General features: G+C 36.7%; 1 protein-coding gene across 3 annotated transcripts in view; it reads right to left on the reverse strand.

The window, feature by feature from the left end:
* MAGI3 (membrane associated guanylate kinase, WW and PDZ domain containing 3) overlaps positions 1-25,039 on the reverse strand; it is a 292,279-nt gene that overhangs the window by 84,056 nt on the left and 183,184 nt on the right. For all 3 annotated transcript variants that reach the window (XM_015148560.3, XM_077950860.1, XM_015148570.3), the window contains 3 exons: positions 13,199-13,318; positions 8,443-8,652; positions 3,052-3,226 (listed from right to left, as the gene is read on the reverse strand). In XM_015148560.3, coding sequence (XP_015004046.2) covers positions 3,052-3,226; positions 8,443-8,652; positions 13,199-13,318 — 505 coding nt within the window. The remainder of the gene's footprint in view (positions 1-3,051; positions 3,227-8,442; positions 8,653-13,198; positions 13,319-25,039) is intronic.

Raw genomic sequence — 25,039 nt, forward strand, 5'->3', positions numbered from 1 at the left:
ATAGTCAGTTAGTTTCAGACCAGGTCACCATGCAGCATATACTAATGCCCAAACAAAACTATCTCATTGCTCAGTGGACAAACAGTGTTAGTTTAAATATCTGAAATACAAGGATATTAAAGAAAGAAAAAGTCATGGAAGAAAACACAAAGGAAGGGAATAAAACATAAAGTTATTGTTATTATTATTATTATTTTGAGATAGAGTCTTGCTCTGTTGCACAGGCTGGAGTGCAGTGGCATAATCACAGCTCAGTGCAGCCTTGACTTCCCGGGCTCAAGTGATCCTCCTGCTTCAGCCTTCCAAGTAGCTGTGACTACAGGCGTGCGCCACGATGCCCAACAACTGAAAAAATTTTTTTTGTAGAGAGGCCTTGCTATGTTGCCATGCTGGTCTTGAACTCCTGGGCTCAAGTGATTCTCTTGCCTAAAGTTATTATTGGAATACAATGTCATACTTAACTGAAGTAATTAACTGTTATTAATTAGTAACAATGAACGTAAACAAGTTATTTTTCCTGAGTGTGTTTAATGTGAGATAAACTCACTAATCTGTACCTTGACCACTCTTAGAAAATGAAGCCAGTAAGGTTTCAGGAAATTAATCATATCTTCTATACCTTTTCTAACTGCTGAGCTACTTACAGAGCTATGCAGCCATTGCCAGGTATAAATAATATTAGCTGGTAGAATGTAATAGAAACACTTTTTTTATTTTTATTTTTTTTTATTTTTTGAGATGGAGTCTCGTTCTGTCACCCAGGCTGAAGTGCAGTGGCCCGATCTCGGCTCACTGCAAGCTCCGCCTCTCGCATTCACATCATTCTCCTGCCTCAGCCTCCCCAGTAGCTGGGACTACAGGTGCCCACCACCACGTCCAGCTAATTTTCTGTATTTTTAGTAGAGACGAGGTTTCGCTGTGTTAGGCAGGATGGTCTCGATCTCCTGACCTCATGCTCCGCCCTCCTTGGCCTCCCAAAGTGCTGGGATTACAGGCATGAGCCACTGCACCCGGCCAGAACACTTTTTAACTATGCTGAATAATAGCTAATTTCTGTAAAAAAAAGTGAGATTGTTTCTAGAAAGTCTGTATTACTCATGCTATTAGAGAAATAATCTCCCCAAACTTAAAAGTTTTTTGCTGAGAAAAAATTTAAAAAATGAAAGGGATGAGAACTCAGGGGCCTAGGAGCCACGCAGATTGTCAGGAAACAACAACAACAATAACAACACGAAAATACCTTGCTAAATCAAACTAAAAACTGCTACTTGAGAAAAGCTTAACTTAGGTTCCCATGATCCAAAATTTTATTGCTAAATTAGCAGATGTAGGCAATTTGCTAAAATTTTACCCAACATTTTCCAATGAAAAGAAATATCCATAGGGGCTATTCTATATGAACATTATTTTCCCACAGTTGCATTTTTCAACAGCAGCAGTAATACAGATCAACCATATTGGTTATACCAAACAAAACAGCTTTATCTGGCAGCAAATATTTAACTATATTCTACACATTAACCCTTTATTATGTAAGGTTTATAAATATTTTCTCCTATTCTATATATTGCTTTTTCAATCTGTTGATTGATTGCTTTGCTATGCAGAAATTTTAAAGTTTGATGTAGTCCATTTTTGTCTACTTTTGCTTTTGTTTCCTGTGCTTTTGGTGTTATATCTAAGAAGTCCTTGGCAAATCCAATGTCGTAAAGCTTTTTCCCTGTGTTTTCTTCCTTTTTATAGTTTCAGGTCTTATGTTTAGATCTTTAATCCATTTAAATATATTTAACTATAAAAAGATTTCTTTTTATAAATTCTTCTCCCCTTTACTAACTTAGCCCTGTTTGCAAGGTGAAGTACTATCAGATTAAATGTCTCATAATCTGTTTTTAAAGATATTTTAGCTACTTCTAATGATTCTACACCTTATTTTGGGGTTTAGCTCTAAAGTCAGCATGAAAGTCAAAAGTCTAAATTTCCCTTAACAAACCCCTTAAAGTTGTCAGTAAAGAATATACCACCTGGTTGTACTTGTTTTACATCATTGTGGTCATGAATGTTTATATAAATGTATAACCTCATCAATAATGTGCAATCTATAGTAAAAAGAACGCTACACATCCAAAGATCTATGTCTTTTAAAAACTAGAATCCTATTTGGTATAGCAAGACGCTCACTCTTTTGGAAGGGGATGGAATTGCGAATATCTGAGGAAACAGATTCAAGATCCCCACTACAAATTCATTTCTGAGTATATGTTCTTTGAGTGTAGTACCCAGACCCAAATATTTTAACCATTATTTAATTGTTATATTCTGTAACTTTACTACATTAATATTCTACCTTTGGGCAAATTACTTTAAGATGAGAATTACAGCTACATGAGAACATAAAAATTCTTCATGATAAAACTTCCAATAATTATTTGCATAATATTATTCTCTAGTACAAACAACATACAATTTTAGGTTGATCTAATACATGTGGTAATCAGTATCTCTATAAATACTATATTAATAGTGCTTTCTCATAAAAGTAGTGTTTTTTGTGAACTTAAGTTTGTACCAATTACTCTGACATCAAGTGATATTTTCTTCCTACATCATTCAACTATATTGCCTGAACACATCAGACTCAAACTCTAGGACTGAAAATATTTAATTCAGATAATAATATGTTCCTACTCATGATGACAATTCTTGAAATCCTCATTAAGCTGGACAATCTACCTAAAAGTTTTTTAATAAGCAAAGCAAAATACCCTTTATTCTTTACATTTTTCACCATTCGTGATGAACTGTTTTTAATCCTCCTGCTCTTATAAAACCAGAAGTCAAATACGCTATTCCTTTATCCAAGTCAAATAAAAATGAAGTGTCAGATTAAATCAGATTAAAAATCAACTGTCAGTTTTATGAAAACTATTTTTAAAGAAAGAAAAAGAAATGAGTCTTCTGAAAAAGGTTTGTGTCCAAAATGGGGTTTTAAAAAATCTTAGGCAATCCTCAAGGTGTTAGGGCACGTTAGAAGAGATAGAGACATTTGCTTACTCAATGAAGTAGATCATCCCTGTGTCAGTGTAGGCCATTTCCCAGTTTTTGGGCAGTGGTTCCAGAGTCTCATCTCTCATCATATAATTTCTAAAGTCCATGGAGCTATTTGTTTGGTTGTAACTTGGAACAGTCTTCATCCAGTCAGATGACTCAGAATGCCTCTCTCTGTTTTCTGCCATTGTTCAAAACAGAACAGTGTGAAAAGTAGGTAAAGTTACATTTTTCTTCAAACAGCACCTTTCATTTCTAAAAAAATTCCAAATACGTAAATATTGCAAATTTCTTGTCTATTATGTCCACATTCTGCTATAAATTTTAAAATAACCAACATATTCAACTCTTTTCCCCTACTCATTGACAACTAACTCTGTATAGCACCTCTGATGCTAGTCTGGGAAAGAAGCAAAAAACAACACTAGAATTAATTCAGTATAAATCCTAATAAGCCACAGCAGCTACAGCACTAATGTAGTCCTTTTATGTGTCAGGCTCTATTTTAAGTGCTTTCTATAAATTAACTCATAATCATCACAGCAACCCTGTGAGTATCCATTATTAAACTCCCTGTTTTACAGACTCAGAAAACTAAGGCACAGAGAGGTTAACTTAGTCATAATTACACTGCCAATAAACAGCAAAGCCATGAGTTGAATCTAAGTGGTCCATGCTCTTACCTGCTATACTAAGCTGCTTTGTACACATTTAACACTGGCCTTTAAATAATAGTAATTTTTAAAAATTACACTCAATAGAGTTCCTGTTGTTAAATATAATTCCATTTAGTAATATTAAAATCCTTTTAGAGTCCCAAGGCCCATAATGTAGGTAAGAATACTAAAATTTGGGTACCGTCTAGGGGGTTCACAATTCATATACTTAAAACTTGTTTCTAAAACTTAAACGATGCTATGTGATATCACTACGACAACTTCAAATTGCAGGCAATGGCCAGATTCAGAGAATCTAAGAGAGATCTTATATATCCTGAGATATCCTTCTCTATAGTATTTCAACTCCAACCATCCTTTATCTAACCATGCGCTACTACTTACCACCTTTCACTATTCTTTATCCTCTACCCATTTCCCCATTGCCCTGCTAACCCAACTTAAATTTCATGATGAACCATTATAATTATTCCCTTGTAAATATTCCTGATTCCTTTGCCCTAACCTTACTTCATAATACTGCCTGGCTAAATCAGAACTCTGCTTAAATCCTACTCTCCACCTACTCCATGTCAGCATATGCAGCTGAATACAGGCAATGTTGACAAGTTTACTTTAAATTCATGATCACTAACTTTAAGTGGGCATTTAATGAATCATGGTGATCATAGCATATTTCTTTAGTTGATTCACTCTGACACTCTCCAAGATAATTATTTCATACCTTCTTTCTCCTTAAACCATCCACTACTTTTCCCTTATCCCTCATCTCATTTGATGACCTTGTGTCTTATTTCACTAAGAAAATAGAAGCAAGCATAAGAAAACTTCCACAAACTCCCACCATCACATCTACACAGCAACTGTGCCCATTGACTCCACCATCTGTTACTATGGAAGAACTGCGTGTACTCCTAGCTATGGCTAACCCTCCAATTATAAATTATATCCCATCCTCTCTGCTTACAGCAATTCTTTCACTCTCCTTCCTGCATCACCAATCTTCTTTATCTATTAGATCACATCCATCCACATAAAAACATGTTCCCAGTTCAGTAAAAAGAAAATAATTCTCTGGCCGGGTGCATTGGCTCACGCCTGTAATACCAGCACTTTGGAAGGCTGAGGCGGGCAGATCACGAGGTCAGCAGATTGAGACCATCCAGGCTAACACGGTGAAACCCCCGTCTCTACTAAAAATACAAAAAAAATTAGCTGGGCATGGTGGCGGGCGCCTGTAGTCCCAGCTACTCGGGAGACTGAGGCAGGAGAATGGCGTGAACGTGGGAGGCAGAGCTTGTAGTGAGCCGAGATTGCACCACTGCACTCCAGCCTGGGCGACAGAGCGAGACTCCGTCTCCCCCCCCACCAAAAAAGAAAAGAAAATAATTGTCTTTACTCCTTGGCAGCCAACCTATTTCTCTCCTCTTTACACCAAACCACCTTGAAATAGTTTATATTTGCTACTTCCTCTTCCGCTCTTCCAGTTCTTCTGGACCTCACTCCAACAAGGCTTTTAAATTCCTATCATTAAACTATTCTTATCGAGGTCATCAATAACCTCTACATTGCTATATCCAATGATCATTCCTCAGTTCCATCCTACTTGAGTTATCAGCAGCATCTGATCACTTTCTTCCTTGCACATTCAGTAACCTCCTAACTGGTATCCCTATTTTGCCCATGTCCTCCTTTTGCCTATTTGCAATACAGTAGTCAGAATAAGCCTGTTAAAAACTGTTGTACCATGTTACTCTTTGAATCAAAATCCCATAATGGTTTCTCATTTCAGAATAAAAACTAAAATTCTTCCAATGACCTACAAGATCCTGTATGATATGCATTCCTCCCTCTTCATACCCATCATTATCTAAATGATCTTATTGGTTACTATTCTATTCTATTTCCTTCCATCACCCAGATCCAATCACTCCAATAGAATGCATTGTCCACATTGTATCCAACCACTCTGGTTTCCTTGCTATTGACTGAATATTCTAGGTATGTTTCCATCTCCGGGCATTTGTACCTCCAGTTCTGTCTGTCTAGAATGCTCTTCTCCCAGATATCCTGAGTTTACTCACTCGATTCTTTCAAGTCTTTTCTTCCACACTATCTAAAATTGCAAACCTTGACCACCATATCTTACCACCTCCTGCTCTGCTTTGTTTTTCTCTGTAGCACCATCTAACACGCTATGTATGTTATTCATTTAAGTTGGCAAGTTCTGTCTCTCCCACCAGAAAGTATAGTTCATTACAGGTTTTTGTCCGTTTTGCTCACTGCTTTATTTCTAGCATTTAGCACAATGGCATTTAGTATTCTAGTAAGTGCTCACTACATACTTGTTGAATAAATAAATGAATCAAGCACATGATTTATTTTGTATGCAGAAAAAATGACAGAAATCAAAAGGTACCTAATGTATAAATCAATCAGGAAAGGAGTTACATTCTTGGCAACTAACCATGTTGGAGAAAAGCAAAAGCAAGTATATAATCTATAATATTTTTCTTAATAAAGTTCCAAGTGATTGAATAAAGGAGTTTGCTTAATAGCCAATGACTTGTGAAGATGTTCTTTATATAAAACCATTTCTTAGAAAAAAATTATAATTATTACATAACATATATTATTGTACAAGGCCATTTTAGCATTCTTTTGGGTTATTTCTTCAGTAAGATATAAAATAATAAACATACTGGTGTGCACAAATAAACCTCTACCTAACTTCTCCTAATTTCTGCTCCCAAACAATTTTCTGATTTTTCAAGGCAGGGATTCAAAAACGATACACAGGCCAGGCACGGTGGCTCACGCCTGTAATCCCAGCACTCTGGGAGGCCAAGGCAGGCGGATCACCAGAGGCCAGGAGTTCGAGATCAGCTTGGCCAACTTGGTGAAACCCCGTCTCTACTGAAAATACAAAAATTATCTGGGCAGGGTGGCACATGCCTGTAATCCCAGCTACTTAGGAGGCTGAGACATGAGAATTGCTTGAGCCCGGGAGACAGACTGCAGTGAGCCAAGGTCACACCACTGCACTCCTGCTTGAGCAACTGAGGGAGACTCTGTCTCAAAACAACCAACCAACCAACCAAAGAAACAAAGAACAACAAAAGCAATACACAAAGCACATTTCCCCAACTTTGATTAGTTAACTAACAACTACAGTTCATACTTATTCAGAAGGTGAATTCTGTTTGTAGGCAGGTGCTTTGTATTTTTTCACTTAAATGTCCTATATATTTTCTATTACAAAGAAATATGTAATTCAATGTAAGTGTCCTATGGTATCTATACATAAGAGGTAGTATACGAACTGCCTCCCACACACCCTTGGATATATTCCCTTTAAATATTAATATCAAAGAGTATATAACGTCAGTTTAACAAGTGACTTACATGAAGCATAAACTATAGAGATTACAAACAAGTTTACCTCTAAAAGAACTGCAGTGAGCATTTAAAGGCTCTGTATTAGGAAGTAAAAAAACAACATTTTCTTTTCCCTTAAATCAAGAACATATAAATTCCTATATTGGGAAAGATTCATGGTCTCCAATCCTGCTGTTTAGCATTTTTAAATGTTAACAGACTTAATTTTGTGGGATAGCAGAGCTGGTATCAACATTAAAAGGCTCAACGGTGTGATGACTTCCCTTCGTAGCTCCTAAAAATTAGATGTGAATTCACCTAAACCTTTTAAAACCTGTTTTTAGTATTTACATTTAAATACATTGGGGTAATCCATTTAACATTAAACACACTATGTGGCATAACTACGTAAAAAGTTAGGACTATAAAACCGAACTCACACTCTGGAGTGGGACATAATGAATGTATTAACTCATTGTTTAATACATTCATATACATATCAAATTTTAATAATTGATGAAGAAAAAGATAAGGGTGCTTTGGGAAAATGATAAGGACATGTGTTCTGCAAATTTGAGGATTTTAGTTCCTATTACATGCCAGGCATTGTTTTTGATGGAAGGGACAGAACAGTAAACAAAAAAAGCAAAACTTCAGCCCTATGAAGTTTACATTCTAGTGTTCTGAATGGAATTTTTGCAATGGGTACCACTGAATAAGCTCAGCTGTGATTTTATGGTTTCCTAGTTATACTCTCAGTTACAAGTCTAATAACCCTCTAAGCAATCACCACATTAATTAGGGCTACTCAAAATGAGCAGATTCTTCCCCACTGAATTTCTGCTGGTTTTACATTTAATGAAGGGACTCATATTTGAAAATTTGAGTGAATCTAAAATTTAAATTCAAAATATTATAAACCAACCTTTTAGATAATTTTTACCAGCATACTTTCAAACCCTATTTACTTTGTTTAGGCTGAAGTCTACATTCTAAAACATCCATATATTGTTTACATCCTATAAAGGAAGACATAGACCAACAAGATTCCCATATTGCAACATCAGAGGCAAATCTCAAGTATTTTAAACAGCAGGGTAATTGCATATATTTTATTGCTAATGATAGCTTATCATTAATTTATCCAAATTGGAAAAATTCACTTTAGCTTATAGGATGGTCTACAGAAATACACTTTGTTCCACATACAACCTTTACAAAAAAATTAAAATCCCATCACTTGCTCTTCATATGCTTTGTAGAAAATTTTAGTGGTTTTAATTCAATGTAATAGTAAAATCAATCTAGAAGATCAGTTAAAAGTTGTTCATCTATTACAAACCTGCGTTTCCACTGCCATTAATAGCTTCCTTGTCCTCATCTTCTTCCTCTTCAGGAAGAGAGCTATCCATTCTTTCCATCTTGCTGACAGATGTAGTTCGTTTTCTTTGAGATTCTGCATCAAACTCATTATCAAAGAGGACTTGATCAACTGGATCTGGCTGAAAAGGGCTGGGTTCTGCTGGAGGCTTGGGAGTTCCATAGAAGTTTCCTGAAGTGAGTAAAATAGCAGCTGAAATTACTAATGTTTAAGTGAGAGTCAGAGCAATTTGACTTAGTGTATGTCTCTGCACTGTTTTTCACAAAGGAGTTTTGAAATATCTACCAAAGGGCTGGGCACAGTGGCTCACACTTGTAATCCCAGCACTTTGGGAAGCTGAGACGGGCGAATCATTTGAGGTCAAGAGTTTGAGATCAGCTTGGCCAACGTGGCGAAATCCAACTCTACTAAAAATACAAAAATTAGCCAGGTAAGGTGGCACATGCCTGTGAATCCCAGTTACACAGGAGACTGAGGCAGGAAAATCATTTGAATCTAGGAAGCAGAGGTTCCAGTGAGCTGAGATTGTGCCAGTACACTCCAGCCTGGGTGACAGAGTAAGACTCTGCCTCAAAAAAATAAAAAGTAAATTAAAAAAAATTAAAATATCTACGATTGGCCAAAAGGAGGCCAAAGCACTCATCTTAGGAGAAGAGAGAGCAGAAATAGGGGAAAGAACTAATTTCTCAAGTGCTCTTCACCATATATTATCTAGTATTTTCATGCTATTTGTCTAAGGCCGGGAAATTGACTGTATGTATGTAGATTATTCATTCCTACAGGGATTGCCTTACATGGGTTCTGAATTAGGACACAATTTGTGAATTTAAATGCATTGGTGCTGTCATGTAAGACTAATTGGCATAAAAGGTGGGGGTAAATGAGGATAAAACTAACTGAAATAATTTTGTTCTAATGTGTAACATAATGAACTATTTTGGTAAAATGAGGAAGTAAGTGGGTAAAGGTTAAGCTATGAACTAACCAGGTCAGATAAAAATGTAGGATGTTTATATAAGGGTAATTTTTTAAAGTTTTTCTGAGCATTCTATTATTTTATCTGACAATTTATTGAACAAATAGAGACATTAGCAGGATCATTCAGTATTGGCTTACTCTAAGGAAAGCAAGAAATACTTTAATTTTCTCTTGAGAATCTGTAATTTTTGCAGTAAAAATAAATGTTCCAGAAAAGAATGAAAACAATTGAGTATCTTCTCAATTTGTCATGCAGTTCCCACTAGGCCGCCAAATAATATGGGAAAGCACTCAACAGGTCAAGCCAACATTAACAGCTTGTGGTTCCTACTACTTTTGACATTCTATTCATCATTATGCTAATGTTAGAGAAATATATATATGATGAGAGAGTAAAATACTCATGATTCTTCTAACTTCATATTTTCTAATCAAATTCTTTGGCTCCTAAGGAAGTAATTAAGATGCTCATTCACCTAACGTAAATTAATGAGGTAGATAATTGACTGTTTTTTCCTAGACGGAAAGTAGCATAGGTTCTTCCCCATAATGCTGAAACAAATCTAGATATTACATAGTTTACCTTAAATTGTGCATGTTTTGAGGGGGAAAACATTTAACATGAATTCTTTGGAAGTTTGACTTTCAGCAGGAATTGTCATTAAAATAATGAAGACAAAACAATAAAATCAAACTAAAAAACTTTTCAGCGACATCCTGTCTCTCCCTACTCACCTACTCCCTTGTTTCCAAATCCATATTTGAAATGGAGTTACTCCAATCGTACAGATGGATGCAAAGATTTGTATGAAAACAGACTAAACTTTCTGCAAACTTTCTACCTCAGAAGTAAAGCAAAGAACCAATGAAAAAGCCAGTCACGCTTCTCTGGGGTAGCCGGCACAGAAATACATCAAACAGAGATTTGGCTGGGGATTAGGAGGTTCGAGGGTCTCTCTTTCTCCTGAATTATGCCTATTAATCACAGTATCAAGGAAACTGGATATACCATGACAGAAATAAAAAGTCCACTTTTTCTAAATAAGGTAGTAGTATTACTAGAAACACATCTTACTGAGAATTCTTGGTAATTATTATCTAACTTGAGAAAGTTTAACCTTTTTCTAAGGGGAAAATATAAAAATGCTGGATATGATGACTGCCATCCATAATCACTGAAAAGATTTTAGGACTTCATAATAATTTGGGGCAGTTTCCTTGTTAAAAAAGATAATTACAGGGCTTAGATTAAAAAAGAAAACTAGCATTGTTTATAAATAAATTAGATCTATTTTTCTTGAGTTGTTGGTAAATATCAAGTTTTCAGATACAGTATACAATTCCAAGGGTTGTGAACTCTAACTATAGTTACTGACAGAGAAAGTTTTTCATTGTTTTAGAGCTGTTTTGAAGTTTTTTTATTTTCTGAAGGCTTTTTCATTTTTACAGAACTGCCAACTATTCAATATTTCAAATATATATAAAATTACAGACTGTAGTATCAGAATAGTATTAGAAATATCTATGTATAAAATTTACTTACATAAATATGTGTACATGTATCAATTTATTTATATACACATCATCTAGATATTATTGCTAGATTGCCCTCAAATCTCTCTTTTTTTTTCTCTTTAAGGATATATATACATAGTCACATCTACAATTAAAGCTCTAACTTCCTGTCCGTATAGCCACTCCCTCCCTGAGCTGTCCTGAAGTTGGTATGTGTCTTTCCTCCTGAATATACATCTAAGATATGTATATATGCATCTATAACATGTAAACACTATTGTTTTCATAAAAGCTTCAGAGAATACTTTCCTAACATTTCACATATTTTTTCATAAATAGTATAATATAAATATTGTTTTGTAACTTTTTATACAATTTTATACCTTTATACAATTTTATACTTTTTATGCCTCTTAACACTTATTAATGTTCATACCTATAAATCTAGTGCATTGAACTGTTGTATAGCAGTCCATTTTTATGAACAAATTAAATGTATGTTATTCATTCTACTAAAGGAGAGTTGTTTCCATTCTGTCACTGTTTCACACTATAACAAATATTCCCATACGTGTCTATATATGCATATGCACAACGGTTTTTCCTGAGTAGATGTCTAGAGGGGAGCATTGCTGGGTCAGAGTTATGTATATCTTCAAATTTACTAGCCACTGCCACAATGTTCTCCAAAAGGATTATACTATTTTATATCCTCACCAGCAATGTATGGGAGTTTCCATTTCTTTCAATTATCAGACTGTAAAATTGTTGCCAATCTCTGAATGTGAAATGAAATGATGCATTTTCTTTGAATTGAGCACACAGCAATAAATAATATATAATATGCCACTTCGTCCATACTAAGCTCTTATATTTAATGGAATAAAATGTAGAATATCTTCATCATTTAAGGGGAGAGGGCTTCTTTAAAAAAAAAAAACAAAAAACAAAACTTCAAAAGCACCTTAACCTTGTTCATCGCAGTATTCCTAGATCCTCTTATAGAGCTTAGCACATAGTAGGTACTTAATAAATGGTTGTTTAATGAATAAAACAGGATAAAACGAATGAACAAACGAATGAGTCATGAGTGCTAAGCCCAGAAAAGGTAGTTAGGTTAAACTTAGCAGATGAAAGGAAATCATTGAAGGTTCTGCATAGGAGAGACATGATAGAGCTGCTCTTGAAGAAGACTAGCATGGTAGCAATGGGCAGGGTGGAAGAAATTGGAATAAATGAGATCAACAGCAACAGTCCACACATGAGCTCTTCTAGTAGGCCTACAACGAGGTGGTGAAGGTGAAAGAAGAGCATTGTGAATGCAGCTACAAAAGAAGAATGATGAGATTTGGCAAATGGATGTGAAATGTGAGAAAAAGGAGAAAGTAAATAATGATTTCACTGTTCTGAGATCATGGTGCTGCTAAAGAGAGAAATGATGAAGAATTACTCTTTTGGATAGAACACAAATGCATATTTGAATATGCTGAATTCCAGGTTAGATATTTACTGAACACTATCTTTAGGCACTGAAGATAATTATCAAGTATGAAAGACATGACCATTACTATCACAGAGCTTGTAAAGAGGCAATTATAATAGTATGAAAAAGCAATGATGGACCATAGCATAGGTGCTATGGAAGTGGATAAGTTTGCCAGGGAAAAGTATGCTACATAAGGGGAAAAATAGATCTAACAGAATCATTTAAAAATGGAAATTGATCTCAAATATCAAGTATCAATGGAATCAAGTGGGTAGAGGAAACAGAAATGAAAAGAAAACCAATTATTCTGTTTTTGTTGTTTTCTCCCCATATTTTATACTCTCTTTTGTCCAGGATAGTCAAGGTACATATAAGTTTTTTAAGAGTACAGATTTTGAATTCCCAACCACAAATAGAAAGCAATCAACAAATACTCATTGAGTTCACATGATGAATGTGAATTACTATGAAATATATAAACTGGCCAGTTTGACTGATTTTTAGTACATTGTTCACAATCAACTTTAAAATATGACAGACTTTTTTGGTTTATTATTTAATCCCATTTGTAATTAGTAAATTACAAATCTCTCCATTAAAAGAACATTTTCCCAAAAACAGAGCAGAAAAAACTTTTTCAAAAAGTGGTACTTTGCTGGTCAAATTCCCTCTGAAATAATTCCAGTCGTTCAGATAGTTTTTTTGGGTGGGGGGTGGTGGTGTTATTTGGGGACATACCATCATACGTTCCACTTTCTAACAATGCTCCACTCTCTTCCAGTGCTTTGAACTGTTCAACGGAAATGAAATTATAATCCACTCCTGGTACTTCCCCATCCCTGGGGGCCCTTGTAGTGCCTAAGAAAAAAGAAAAAAAAAAAGTAGGTTGTAAACTACTTTCAAACTTCCAAAATATTCAAAGTAATAGAATATTTCATCTATAGAGAACACTTTAGAGATACGTCATTCCCCTGCCCCAACTTTATTAAGGTAAAATTCACAGATAAAATTGTATACATTTATAGCATACAACATGTTTTGATAAATGTGCACCCCTGGCGAAAGATAGACTTATTTTAAAGTAGTTATCCTACGTATTTTTTTCATCTCTAGCATAAATGTAAACATTCTACTTACTAGAGTGATGAAAGACAAAAAAATAATAATTTTTATAAGTTATTTTAATGAACTTTATTTTTAAAACTTGGACAAACACTGGTTATAAAGTTACTTTATAAGTGAATAAAATAAGATAGGTATTCACTTAATAAAAATTAAGATAGGTATTCACATATGGCTTCTTAGCTTTTATTTTCTTCAAGTAATTTAAAAAAATTAAGTAAGTAAATTGTTTCATAAAATTAACTGCAGTAACAGATCACTAAATGCTAAAGTACAAACTTTCTTTCAGCTTCAAGGTACAAATTCAGGTTATGGCAGCATTGCTACATTTTACTAAACAAGAGTCACTTTTATGAAATGTCATTTCAAACACTACGTAATACAAAGAGATCCAGGATTCTCACTGGGAATAGAGTCTGGGATTTGGCTGCAAGTCTAGGACAAGGACACTTTCCTTCTTAAACCTGTTTCTCCACTTAGGCCCCTATTCAGTAATAGCACTCCAGGTAGGAAATCTGAGAGTCAGTCGTCTTGGGCTCCTCCCTCTACTCCACATCCAGTCACCAAATCTACCTCATAAGTATCTCTAAATACTTCTTTTCATTCCCATAATCACTGAATTCATATCATTATCTAGGACCTGTATTGTTGGTACTCCCAGGTCAACCTTTACCTCTTCCCAGCTACACTCCTAGTACCCCGCCAAACTGCAGTCAGTGACTTTCTAAAACACAGTCTGAGGAAACAAAGAAAATCTCTCTAAACCCATCAATGGCTTCCCATGATCCTTGGTATAAAATCCAGATTCTATAACAACACATTTTACAAAGCCTTCCTCTTAAAAAAAAAAAAAAAGTAAATTCAATGATTAAAATTATAATTTGTAATTATCTATGACAGATGGAAAAAATATGATGACAATATTTTGCACCTCTTAAGAGGTGGGGCCTGTTGCCTCATCCCTTGAATTTGGACTGGATTGATGATATGCTGTGATTAATTTAATGGGAAGGCTGTGATGCTGTCCAAGTTTAGGGATCTAGACTTCCATCTTCACCCTCTTGGAACGCTCCTGCTACCATGCAAGGAAGTCCAGGCTAGACTACCGAATGATAAGAGAGCCCAAGCCAACAAAAAGCAGCAAGGCCCCAGACACATGAATTAGACCATCTTAACCCCTCCAGCTCCAGTTGAGCTGTCAATGACTACAGCCACATGAATGGTCCCAACTGAGCCCAACTCATGAAATCATGAGAAATACACACCACTATTTTAAGTCACTAAGTTTTGGGGTAGTATGTTATACAGCAAAGGCTAACTGAGATATCCAAATAAACTCTACTATAAAATATAATGACTAAAAAACAATTTAAAAAGCAAGCCATATTATAGATAATACTATAAAAACAGCACTGATCCAAGGGGCAGGAGGAACTCTGTTTTGGTCTGGGATTATTATTAATGGCACAATTTAGATCAAGTAGTTAATCTCTTTTGGCTTTCTCTTTCTGCAAAGTGGTGTTGAGCAGGATGTTGTCCATGATTCTTTTCACTGACAGATATGAATGTTATGTGTAATTCTACCATATATTTCCAAGACTAGAAAATAGTTTTAATGTTAATTCTCTTTACAAAGTATTGTAAATTTTAACTCCCCCCACAAAACCATACAACCCAATACACATAAAGTTATCTTCCTTCCTTTACCCCACTGCTTTTGGCATTCCATAAAATTTATCTTTATATTCTCCTAATACTATATATTTTATATAAAGCTTTCTACATCCCCACTCACCCCCAGTTCTCACCACAGTTCTCCTTTATACACAAAAATTCTTCCAGGAAGAGGAAGAGTTCTTTGGAGCCATACAGTCTCCAATTCTCCTCTCACCGTCTCTTGAGCCTATTCAAATACCATCTTTTCCCCAACCATTCACTGAGACAAAGTGCTCTTTCAACAACAGTCTCCACTCTGCTGAACTCAATGGCCAAGTCTTACCCTCATCTTAATTGACCTATGAATAACATTTGACATAACTCATTTACCCTTTCTGTTTAGTTATAAGCAAATCAACCCAAGCAAAGAAACAGAACATTACCAGGACCTCAAAAACCTTCTTGGGTGTCTCTGATGATAAATCTCTCCTCAAAAGTGACTATCATCTTGACATCTGTGATGATGATTTCCTTTCCTTTTTGATGATTGTACCAACTAAATAGTGCATTTTAAAGGAACATAGCTTAGTTTTGCCACTTTTGCAACCTCATATGAATGGAATCACATAACATGCATCCTCTTCTGTCCACACCAATACTTATCATGAGGCTTTTAAACTTTATCCAATATCCTGGGTGTGTAAAGTCACCTCACTGTGTATTTAATATGCAATTGCTTTATGAGATTAAACATTCTTTTTAATACATTTAGAAGCCATATAGATTTCCTCTGTTGTGAAGTGGTTATTCAAGTCTTTCCCCATTTCTCTGTTGGGTTTATGTCTTTAAAATTGATTTGTGGGAGCTGGCAAGATGCCCAAATAGGAACAGCTCTGGTCTGCAGCTCCCAGTGAGACTAACACAGAAGGTGGGTGATTTCTGCATTTCCAACTGAGGTACCCAGTTCATCTCATTAGGACTAGTTAGACAGTGGGTGCAGCCCATGGAGGGTGAGCAGAAGCAGGGTGGGGCATTGCCTCACCCAGGAAGCACAAGGAGCCTGGGAACTCCCTCCCCTAGCCAAGGGAAGCCATGGGGGACTGTGCTATCTGGCCCAAATATTACGCTTTTCCCATGTTTTTGCAACCCGCAGACCAGGAGATTCCCTCGTGTGCCTACACCAACAGGGTCCTGGGTTTCAAGTACAAAACTAGGTGGCTATTTGGGCAGACACTGAGCTAGCTGCAGGAGTTTTTTTTTGTACCCCAGTGAGACAGAACTGTTCAATTCCCCACAAAGGGGGCTGAAGCCAGGGAGCCAAGTGGTCTTGGTCAGTGGGTCCCACTCCCACAGAGCCTGGCAAGCTAGGAACCACTGGCTTGAAATTCTCACTGCTGGCACAGCAGTCTGAAGTTGACCTGGAATGATCGAGCTTGGTGAGGGGAGGGGCATCCACCATTGCAGAGACTTGAGTAGGTGGTTTTTCCCCTCAGAGTGTTAAGGAAGCCGCCAGGAAGTTTGGACTGTGCAGAACTCACTGCAGCACAGCAAAGCGGCTGTGGCCAGACTGCCTCTCTGGATTCCTCCTCACTGGGCAGGGCATCTCTGAAAGAAAGGCAGCAGCCCCAGTCAGGGGCTTATAGATAAAACTCCCATCTCCCTGGGACAGAGCACCTGGGGAAAGGGGCAGCTATGGGCACAGCTTCAGCAGACTTAAATGTTCCTGCCTGCCGGCTCTGAAGACAGCAGCAGATCTCCTAGCACAGTGCTCGAGCTCTGCTATGGGACAGACTGCCTCCTCAAGTGGGTCCCTGACCCCCGTGCCTCCTGACTGGGAGACACCTCCCAGCAGGGGTCAACAGACACCTCATACAGGAGAGCTCTGGCTGGCATCAGACAGGTGCCCTTCTGGGACAAAGTTTCCCGAGGAAGGAGCAGGCAGCAATCTTTGCTGTTCCGCAGCCTCTGCTGGTGATACCCAGGCAAACAGGATCTGGAGTGGACCTCCAGCAAACTCCAGCAGACCTGCAGAAGAGGGGCCTGACTATTAGAAGGAAAACTAACAGAAAGCAATAACATCAACATTAACCAAAAGGATGCTCACACAAAAACCCCATCCAAAGGCCATCAGCATTGAAGATCAAAGGTAGATAAATCCACAAAGATAAGGAAAAACCAGCACAAAAATGCTGAAAATTCCAAAAACCAGAATGCTTCTTCTCCTCCAAATGATCACAACTCCTCTCTGACAAGGGCACAAAACTGGACAGAGAATGAGTTTGATGAATTGAGAGAAGTAAGCTTCAGGAGGTGGGTAATAACAAACTCCTCTGAGACAAAGGGGCATGTTCTAACCCAATGCAAGGAAGCTAAGAACCTTGATAAAAGGTTACAGGAACTGCTAACTAGAATAACCAGTTTAGAGAAAAACATAAATGACCTGATGGAGTTAAAAAACACAGCATGAGAACTTTGTGAAGCATACACCAAGTATCAATAGCCAAATTGATCAAGTGGAAGAAAGGATATCAGAGATTGAAGATCAACTGAATGAAATAAAGCTTAAAGACAAAATCAGAGAAAAAAGAATGAAAAGGAACAAAGCTTCCAAGAAATATAAGACTATGTGAAAAGGCCAAACCTATGATTGATTGGTGTACCTGAAAGTGACAGGGAGAATGGGACCAAGTTGGAATACACACTTCAGGATATTATCCAGGAGAACTTCCCCAACCTGGCAAGACAGGCCAACATTCAGATTCAGGAAAAACAGAGACCACCACTAAGATATTCCTGGGGAAAAGCAATCACAAGACACAAGATCATCAGATTCTCCAAGGTTGAAACAAAGGAAAAAATGTTAAGGGCAGCCAAAGAGAAAGGTCAGATTACTTACAAAGGGAAGCCCATCAGACACACAGCAGATCTCTCTGCAGAAACCCTACAAGCCAGAAGAGGGTCAATATTCAACATTCTTAAAGAAAAGGATTTTCAACCCAGAATTTCAAATCTATCCAAACTAAGCTTCATAAGCAAGGGAGAAATAAAATCCTTTACAGACAAGCAAATGCTGAGGGATTCTGTCACCAACAGACCTGCCTTACTCCTGAAGGAAGCACTAAATATGGAAAGGAAAAACTGGTACCAGCCACTGCAAAGACATACCAAAATATAAAGACCAACAACCCTATGAAGAAACTGCATCAACTAATGTGCAAAATAACCAGCTAGCATCAGGAGGACAGGATACAATTAATACATAACAATATTAACCTTAAATGTAAATGGGCTGAATGCCCCAATTGAAAGACACAGACTAGCAAATTGGATAAAAGAGTCAAGACTTTTTGGTATGCTGTATTCAGGAGACCCATCTCATGTGCAAAGAAACACATGGGCTCAAAATAAAGGGATGGAGGAATATTTACCAAGCAAATGGAAAGCCCCCCGCCTTGCCCCAAAAAAAGCAGGGGTTGCAATCCTAGTCTCTGATAAAACAGACTTAAAACCAACAAAGATCGAAAGAGACAAAGAAGGGCATTACATAATGGTAAAGGGATCAACGCAACAAGAGCTAACTATCCCAAATATACATGCACCCCAACACAGGAGCACCCAGATTCATAAAGCAAGTTCTTAGAGACCTACAAATAGACTTAGATTCCCACACAATAATACTGGGAGACTTTAACACCCCACTGTCAATATTAGGCAGATCAATGAGACAGAAAATTAACAAGGATATTCAGGACTTGAACTCAGCTCTGGACCAAGTAGACCTAATAGACATCTACTGAACCCTTCCCCCCAAATCAACAGAATATACATTCTTCTTGGTGCCACATAGCACTTATTCTAAAATCAACTACATAATTGGAAGTAAAACACTCCTCAGCAAATGCAAAAGAATGGAAATCATAACAAACATTCTCTTGGACCACAGTGCAATCAAATTAAAACTCAGGATTAAGAAACTCACCCAAAACCGCACAACTACTTGGAAACTCAACAACTTCCTCCCGAATGACTACTGGGTAAATAACAAAATTAAGGAAGAAATAAATAAGTTCTTTGAAACCAATGAGAACAAAGATACAATGCACCAGAATCTCTGGGACACAGCTAAAGCAGTGTTTAGATGGAAGCTTATAGCACTGAATGCCCACATCAAAAAATGGGAAAGATCTAAAATAGACACCCTAATATCACAATTAAAAGAACTAGAGAAGCAACAGCAAACAAATTCAAAAGTTAGCAGAAAAGGGCCGGGCGTGGTGGTTCACGCCTATAATCCCAGCACTTTGGGAGGTCAATGTGGGCGGGTCACGAGGTCAGGAAATTGAGACCATCCTGGCTTACGTGGTGAAACTCCATCTCTACTAAAAATACAAAAAATTAGCCGGGCGTGGTGGCGGGCGCCTGTAGTCCCAGCTACTTGGGAGGCTGAGACAGGAGAATGGCGTGAACCCAGGAGGCAGAGCTTGCAGTGAGCCGAGATCATGCCACTGCACTCCAGCCTGGGTGACAGAGCAAGACTCCAGATCAAAAAAAAATTAAAAAAAGCTAGCAGAACAGAAGAAATAACCAAGATCAAAGCAGAACTGAAGATTATAGAGATATGAAATACCCTCCAAAAAATCAATGAATCCAGGAGCTGTTTTTTTGAAAAAGACTAACAAAACAGACCACTAGCCAGAATAAAAAAGAAAAAAAGAGAGAAGAATCAAATAAACACAATAAAAATGATAAAGGGAATATCACCACTGATCCCACAGAAATACAAACTACCATTAGATAATACTATAAACACCTCTATACAAAAAAAAAAAAAAAACTAAACTAAAAAATCTAGAAGAAATGGATAAATTCCTGGACACATACACCCTCCCAAGACTAAACCAGGAAAAAGTCGAATTCCTGAATAGATCAATAACAAGTTCTGAAATTGAGGGAGTAATTAATAGCCTACCAACCAAAAAAAGCCCAGTATCAGAGGGATTTACAGCTGAATTCTACCAGAGGTACAAAGAGGAGCTGCTACCATTCCTTTTGAAACTATTCCAAACAACAGAAAAAGAGGGACTCCTCCCTAACTCATTTTATGAGGCCAGCATCATCCTGATACTAAAACCTGGCAGAGACACAACAACAACAAAAAAGTTTCAGGCCAATATCCCTGATGAACATCGATGTGAAAATCCTCAATAAAATACTGGCAAACTGAATCCAGCAGCACATCGAAAAGCTTATCCACCACGATCCAGTTGGCTTCATCCCTGGGATGCAACGCTGGTTCAACATACGCAAATCAATAAATGTAATCCATCACATAAACAGAACCAATGACAAAAACCACATGATTATCTCAATAGATGCAGAAAAGGCCTTCAATAAAATTCAACACACCTTCATGCTAAAAACTCTCAATAAACTGGGCACTGATGGAACGTATCTCAAAATATTAAGAGTTATTTATGATAAACCCACAGCCAATATCATACTGAATGGGCAAAAACTGGAAGCATTCCCTTTGAAAACTGGCACAAGACAAGGATGCCCTCTCTCACCACTTCTATTCAATATAGTATTGGAAGTTCTGGCCAGGGCAATCAGGCAAGAGAAAGAAATAAAGGGTATTCAAACAGAAAGAGAGGAAGTCAATTTGTCTCTGTTTGCAGATGACATGGTTGTATACTTAGAAAACCCCATCTTCTCAGCCCAAAAACTCCTTAAACTGATAAGCAACTTCAGCAAAGTCTCAGGATATAAAATCAATGTGCAAAAATCACAAGCATTCCTATACACCAATGATAGGCAAACAGAGAGCCAAATCATGAGTGAACTCCCATGTACAATTGCTACAAAGAGAATAAAATACCCAGGAATCCAACTTACAAGGGACATGAAGGACCTCTTCAAGGAGAACTACAAATCACTGCTCAAGGAAATACGAGAGGACACAAACAAATGGAAAAACATTCCATGCTCATGAATAGGAATAATCAATATCATCAAAATGGCCATACTCCCCAAAGTAATTTACAGATTAAATGCTATCCCCATCAAACTACCAATAACTTTCTTCACATAACTAGAAAAAACTACTATAAATTTCACATGGAATCAAAAAAGACCCCATATAGCCAAGACAATCCTAAGCAAAAGGAACAAAGCTGGAGGCGTCACATCACCTGACTTCAAACTATACTACAAGGGTACAGTAACCAAAACAATATGGTACTGGTACCAAAATTGATACATAGAACAACGGAATAGAACAGAGGCCTCAGACATGACACCACACATCTATAACCATCTCATCTTCAACAAACCTGACAAAAACAAGCAATGAGGAAAGGATTCCCTATTTAATAAACGGTGTTGTGAAAACTGGCTAGCCATATGCAGAAAGCTGAAACTGGACCCCTTCCTTACACCTTATACAAAAATTAATTCAAGATGGATTAAAGACTTAAACGTAACACCTAAAACCATAAAAACCCTAGAAGAAAACCTAGGCAATACCATTCAGGACGTAGGCATGGGCAAAGACTTCATGACTAAAACACCAAAAGCAATAGCAACAAAAGCCAAAATTGACAAATGGGATCTAATTAAACTAAAGAGCTTCTGTACAGCAAAAGAAACTATCATCAGAGTAAATAGGCAACCTATAGAATGGGAGAAAATTTTTGCAATCTATCCATCTGACAAAGGTCTGATATCCAGAATCTACAAGGAACTTAAACAAATTTACATGAAAAAAAAACAAACTACCCCATCAAAAAGTGGGCAAAAGATATGAACAGACACTTCTCAAAAGAAGACATTTATATGGACAACAAACATATGAAAAAAAGCTTATCATCACTGGTCATTTGAGAAATGCAAATCAAAACCACAATGAGATACCATCTCACATCAGTTAGAATGGCAAATATTAAAAAGTCAGGAAACGACAGATGCTGGAGAGGATGTGGAGAAATAGGAACATTTTTACAGTTAGTGGGAGTGTAAATTAGTTCAACCATTGTGGAAGATAGTGTGGCAATTCCTCAAGGATCTAGAACTAGAAATACCATTTGACCCAGCAATCCTGTTACTGGGTATATATTCAAAAGATTATAAATCATTCTACAATGAAGACACATGTACACATATGTTTACTGCAGCACTATTCACAATAGCAAAGACTTTGAACCAACCCAAATGCCCATAAATAATAGAATGGATAAAGAAAATGTGGCACATGTACATCATGGAATACTATGCAGCCATAAAAAAGAATGAGTTCATGTCCTTTGCAGGGACATGGTTGAAGCTGGAAACCATCATTCTCAGCAAAGTAACACAGGAATGGAAAACCAAACACCACATGTTCTCACTAATAAGTGGGAGTTGAACAATGAGAACGCATGGACACATGGAGGGGTATATCACACACTGGGGTCTGTCAGGGTGTGGGGGGCAAGGGGTGAAAGAGCACTAGAACAAATACCTAATGCATATGAGGCTTAAAACCTTGATGTTGGGTTGATGGGTGCAGCAAACCACCACGGCACATGCATACCTATGTGACAAACCTGCATGTTCTGCACATGTATTTCAGAACTTAAAGTATAATAAAAAATAAAATTGATTTGTAATTCTTTAGATTCTGAATATTATATTAAATCATCAAATCTAAGTAACCAACCCCTTCTAAACTGCATCATTATTTTATCCCTAAGAAAGTAAATAACCTGACAATTACAATGGAAAGATTTCATCTATTCTAAGATGCATCCCAACTGTAGAGATGTTAAAATGTGAAATAACTGCCTTGGTATTGATGAAGTACTGTGGTCCATTGTCAGACATATGTATTGCAAAAGGGGGATTTCTGTGAAACATGTTTTCTTGAAACAGCACTTTCTGAAAAATCATGCACCCAAAATAACAGAGATTATGGAGAAAACAGAGTCATGGTTGACTTCTCAAAACCTTTGCAACTTTGTAACCAGAATGCTAACAAAATAAATAACGGTTCTAATTTAAAATATTAATACAGTTTAAAAGACATGTTAAATTCCCAATTAAAAATAATAAATAAAATACTGTGTCTTCTAAGAAAATGAAAGAAATGAAAAGAAAAGGTGGCTTGACAGAAAGGGGTATAAGAAAGGGTTAGCCTACTAAATAATGAAGATAGGGCAAATAGTGCAATAAAGATTTTAAAAACAGAACACAAAGTCAAACAGAAAAGATGCCAAATTGAAGTATACAGGCATCATATACACTGCCATATTCTTCCTCAGCTGCAATATTCAGTTGTGTTCGTTGATTCTATTTACTTGTGGCTATTTGATGATAAAAAAAAAAATTAGCTTGCTGAGGAAAATGGCATAGAAACTAGTATAACCTCAGTTAAACTTATGTCATTTTCTACATATGTGCCAATCACATGTAAACTATTTGTACTGCAGAAATACATGTAGAGGAACAGAGAGTATCTTGTCACATTCTGATTTTTTCACCTTTTTAAAAAACTGTATTTTGATGACAGAAGTTCTTAATTTTAATGTAGTCAAATGTATCAATCTTTTCCTTTACAGCTAATGGTTTTTGTGTCTAGTTGAAAAAAATCCTTTCCCAGCCTGTGCTGATGGCATCCAGGGCACTGGGTTGCACCTGGAAAGTGAGCCTCAATTGTCTGAATGCATAAAGCAAACTGTCCAGAAAAAAAAAAAAAAAAAAAAAAAAAAAAATTCCTTTCCTAAGGCTATGGAGATATTCTATATTCTTTTTAAAAAGCACTACAGGTTTGCCTTTCACACCCAGGACTTTAACACAGTGGCGGGGATGGGCGAGCTGGTGAGAAGTACCAGTCCAATTTCCATTTTTTCCAAATGACTACTCAAAATGATTTATTGAAAGTCTTAATTTCCCTTCTGATCAGCCACAGCACTTCTTTCATAGCAATGTCTACATAAGCTTGGGTGTCTACTACTAGGCTTTCTACCTACTGACCATTCCTGTATCATTATCAGTGTTATAATTATTCTATTTTCCTAATAAATCTAGATATACAGTATAGCAAGTCCACCTATCTTGCTTTTTGTATTCATAGCCTGTCCATATACATTCTAGAATCAGATAAACAGGCTAAAAAGGCTGAAATTTTTATGGAATTTACATTGAATCTACCAATCCATTTGAGTAGAACTAATATCTTTGCCATACTGCCTTTAATTCATGAATAAGAAATCTCTGTCAGCATATTTAGATCTTCTTTAGCATCCCTTAATTTCACCCTATGGAGGTCTTACGTTTCATTAGAGGTTAATTTCTAGGTATTTAAAAAAAAACTTATATGCCATTGTAAGTAATATTTTCATAAACTTTTATTTTCTAAATATTGATGGTATGAAAGAAGTAATTTATCTACAATAGAATGCACTAATTCTAACAGTACAATTAAGTGAACTTTGGAAACCATTATCCCCCAAAGTTTCCTTGGGCCTCTTTGCGGTCCTCCACTGTGGGCAGTTACTGACCTACTATCAGTAGAGTTTTGCCTTTAATATAATTTAATATAAATGGAATCATACATTAATTTGATTCCAGTAGTTGTCTGGCTTCTTTTACTTAGCCTGATGCTTTTGAGATTCACCCAGGTTGTTCAAATTCTTTTTACATTTAAGATGTCATCTGCAAAGAGAGATCATTTTAAGTCTTTTCTAAGTTGAATGCCTTTTATTTCTTTTTCCTGTCTTATTACTCTGGCTAGACTTTTCAGTACTATGTTGAATAGTAATGGCA

The sequence above is a fragment of the Macaca mulatta genome, chromosome 1 (genome assembly GCF_049350105.2).
Source record: "Macaca mulatta isolate MMU2019108-1 chromosome 1, T2T-MMU8v2.0, whole genome shotgun sequence".
Lineage (NCBI taxonomy): Eukaryota > Metazoa > Chordata > Mammalia > Primates > Cercopithecidae > Macaca > Macaca mulatta.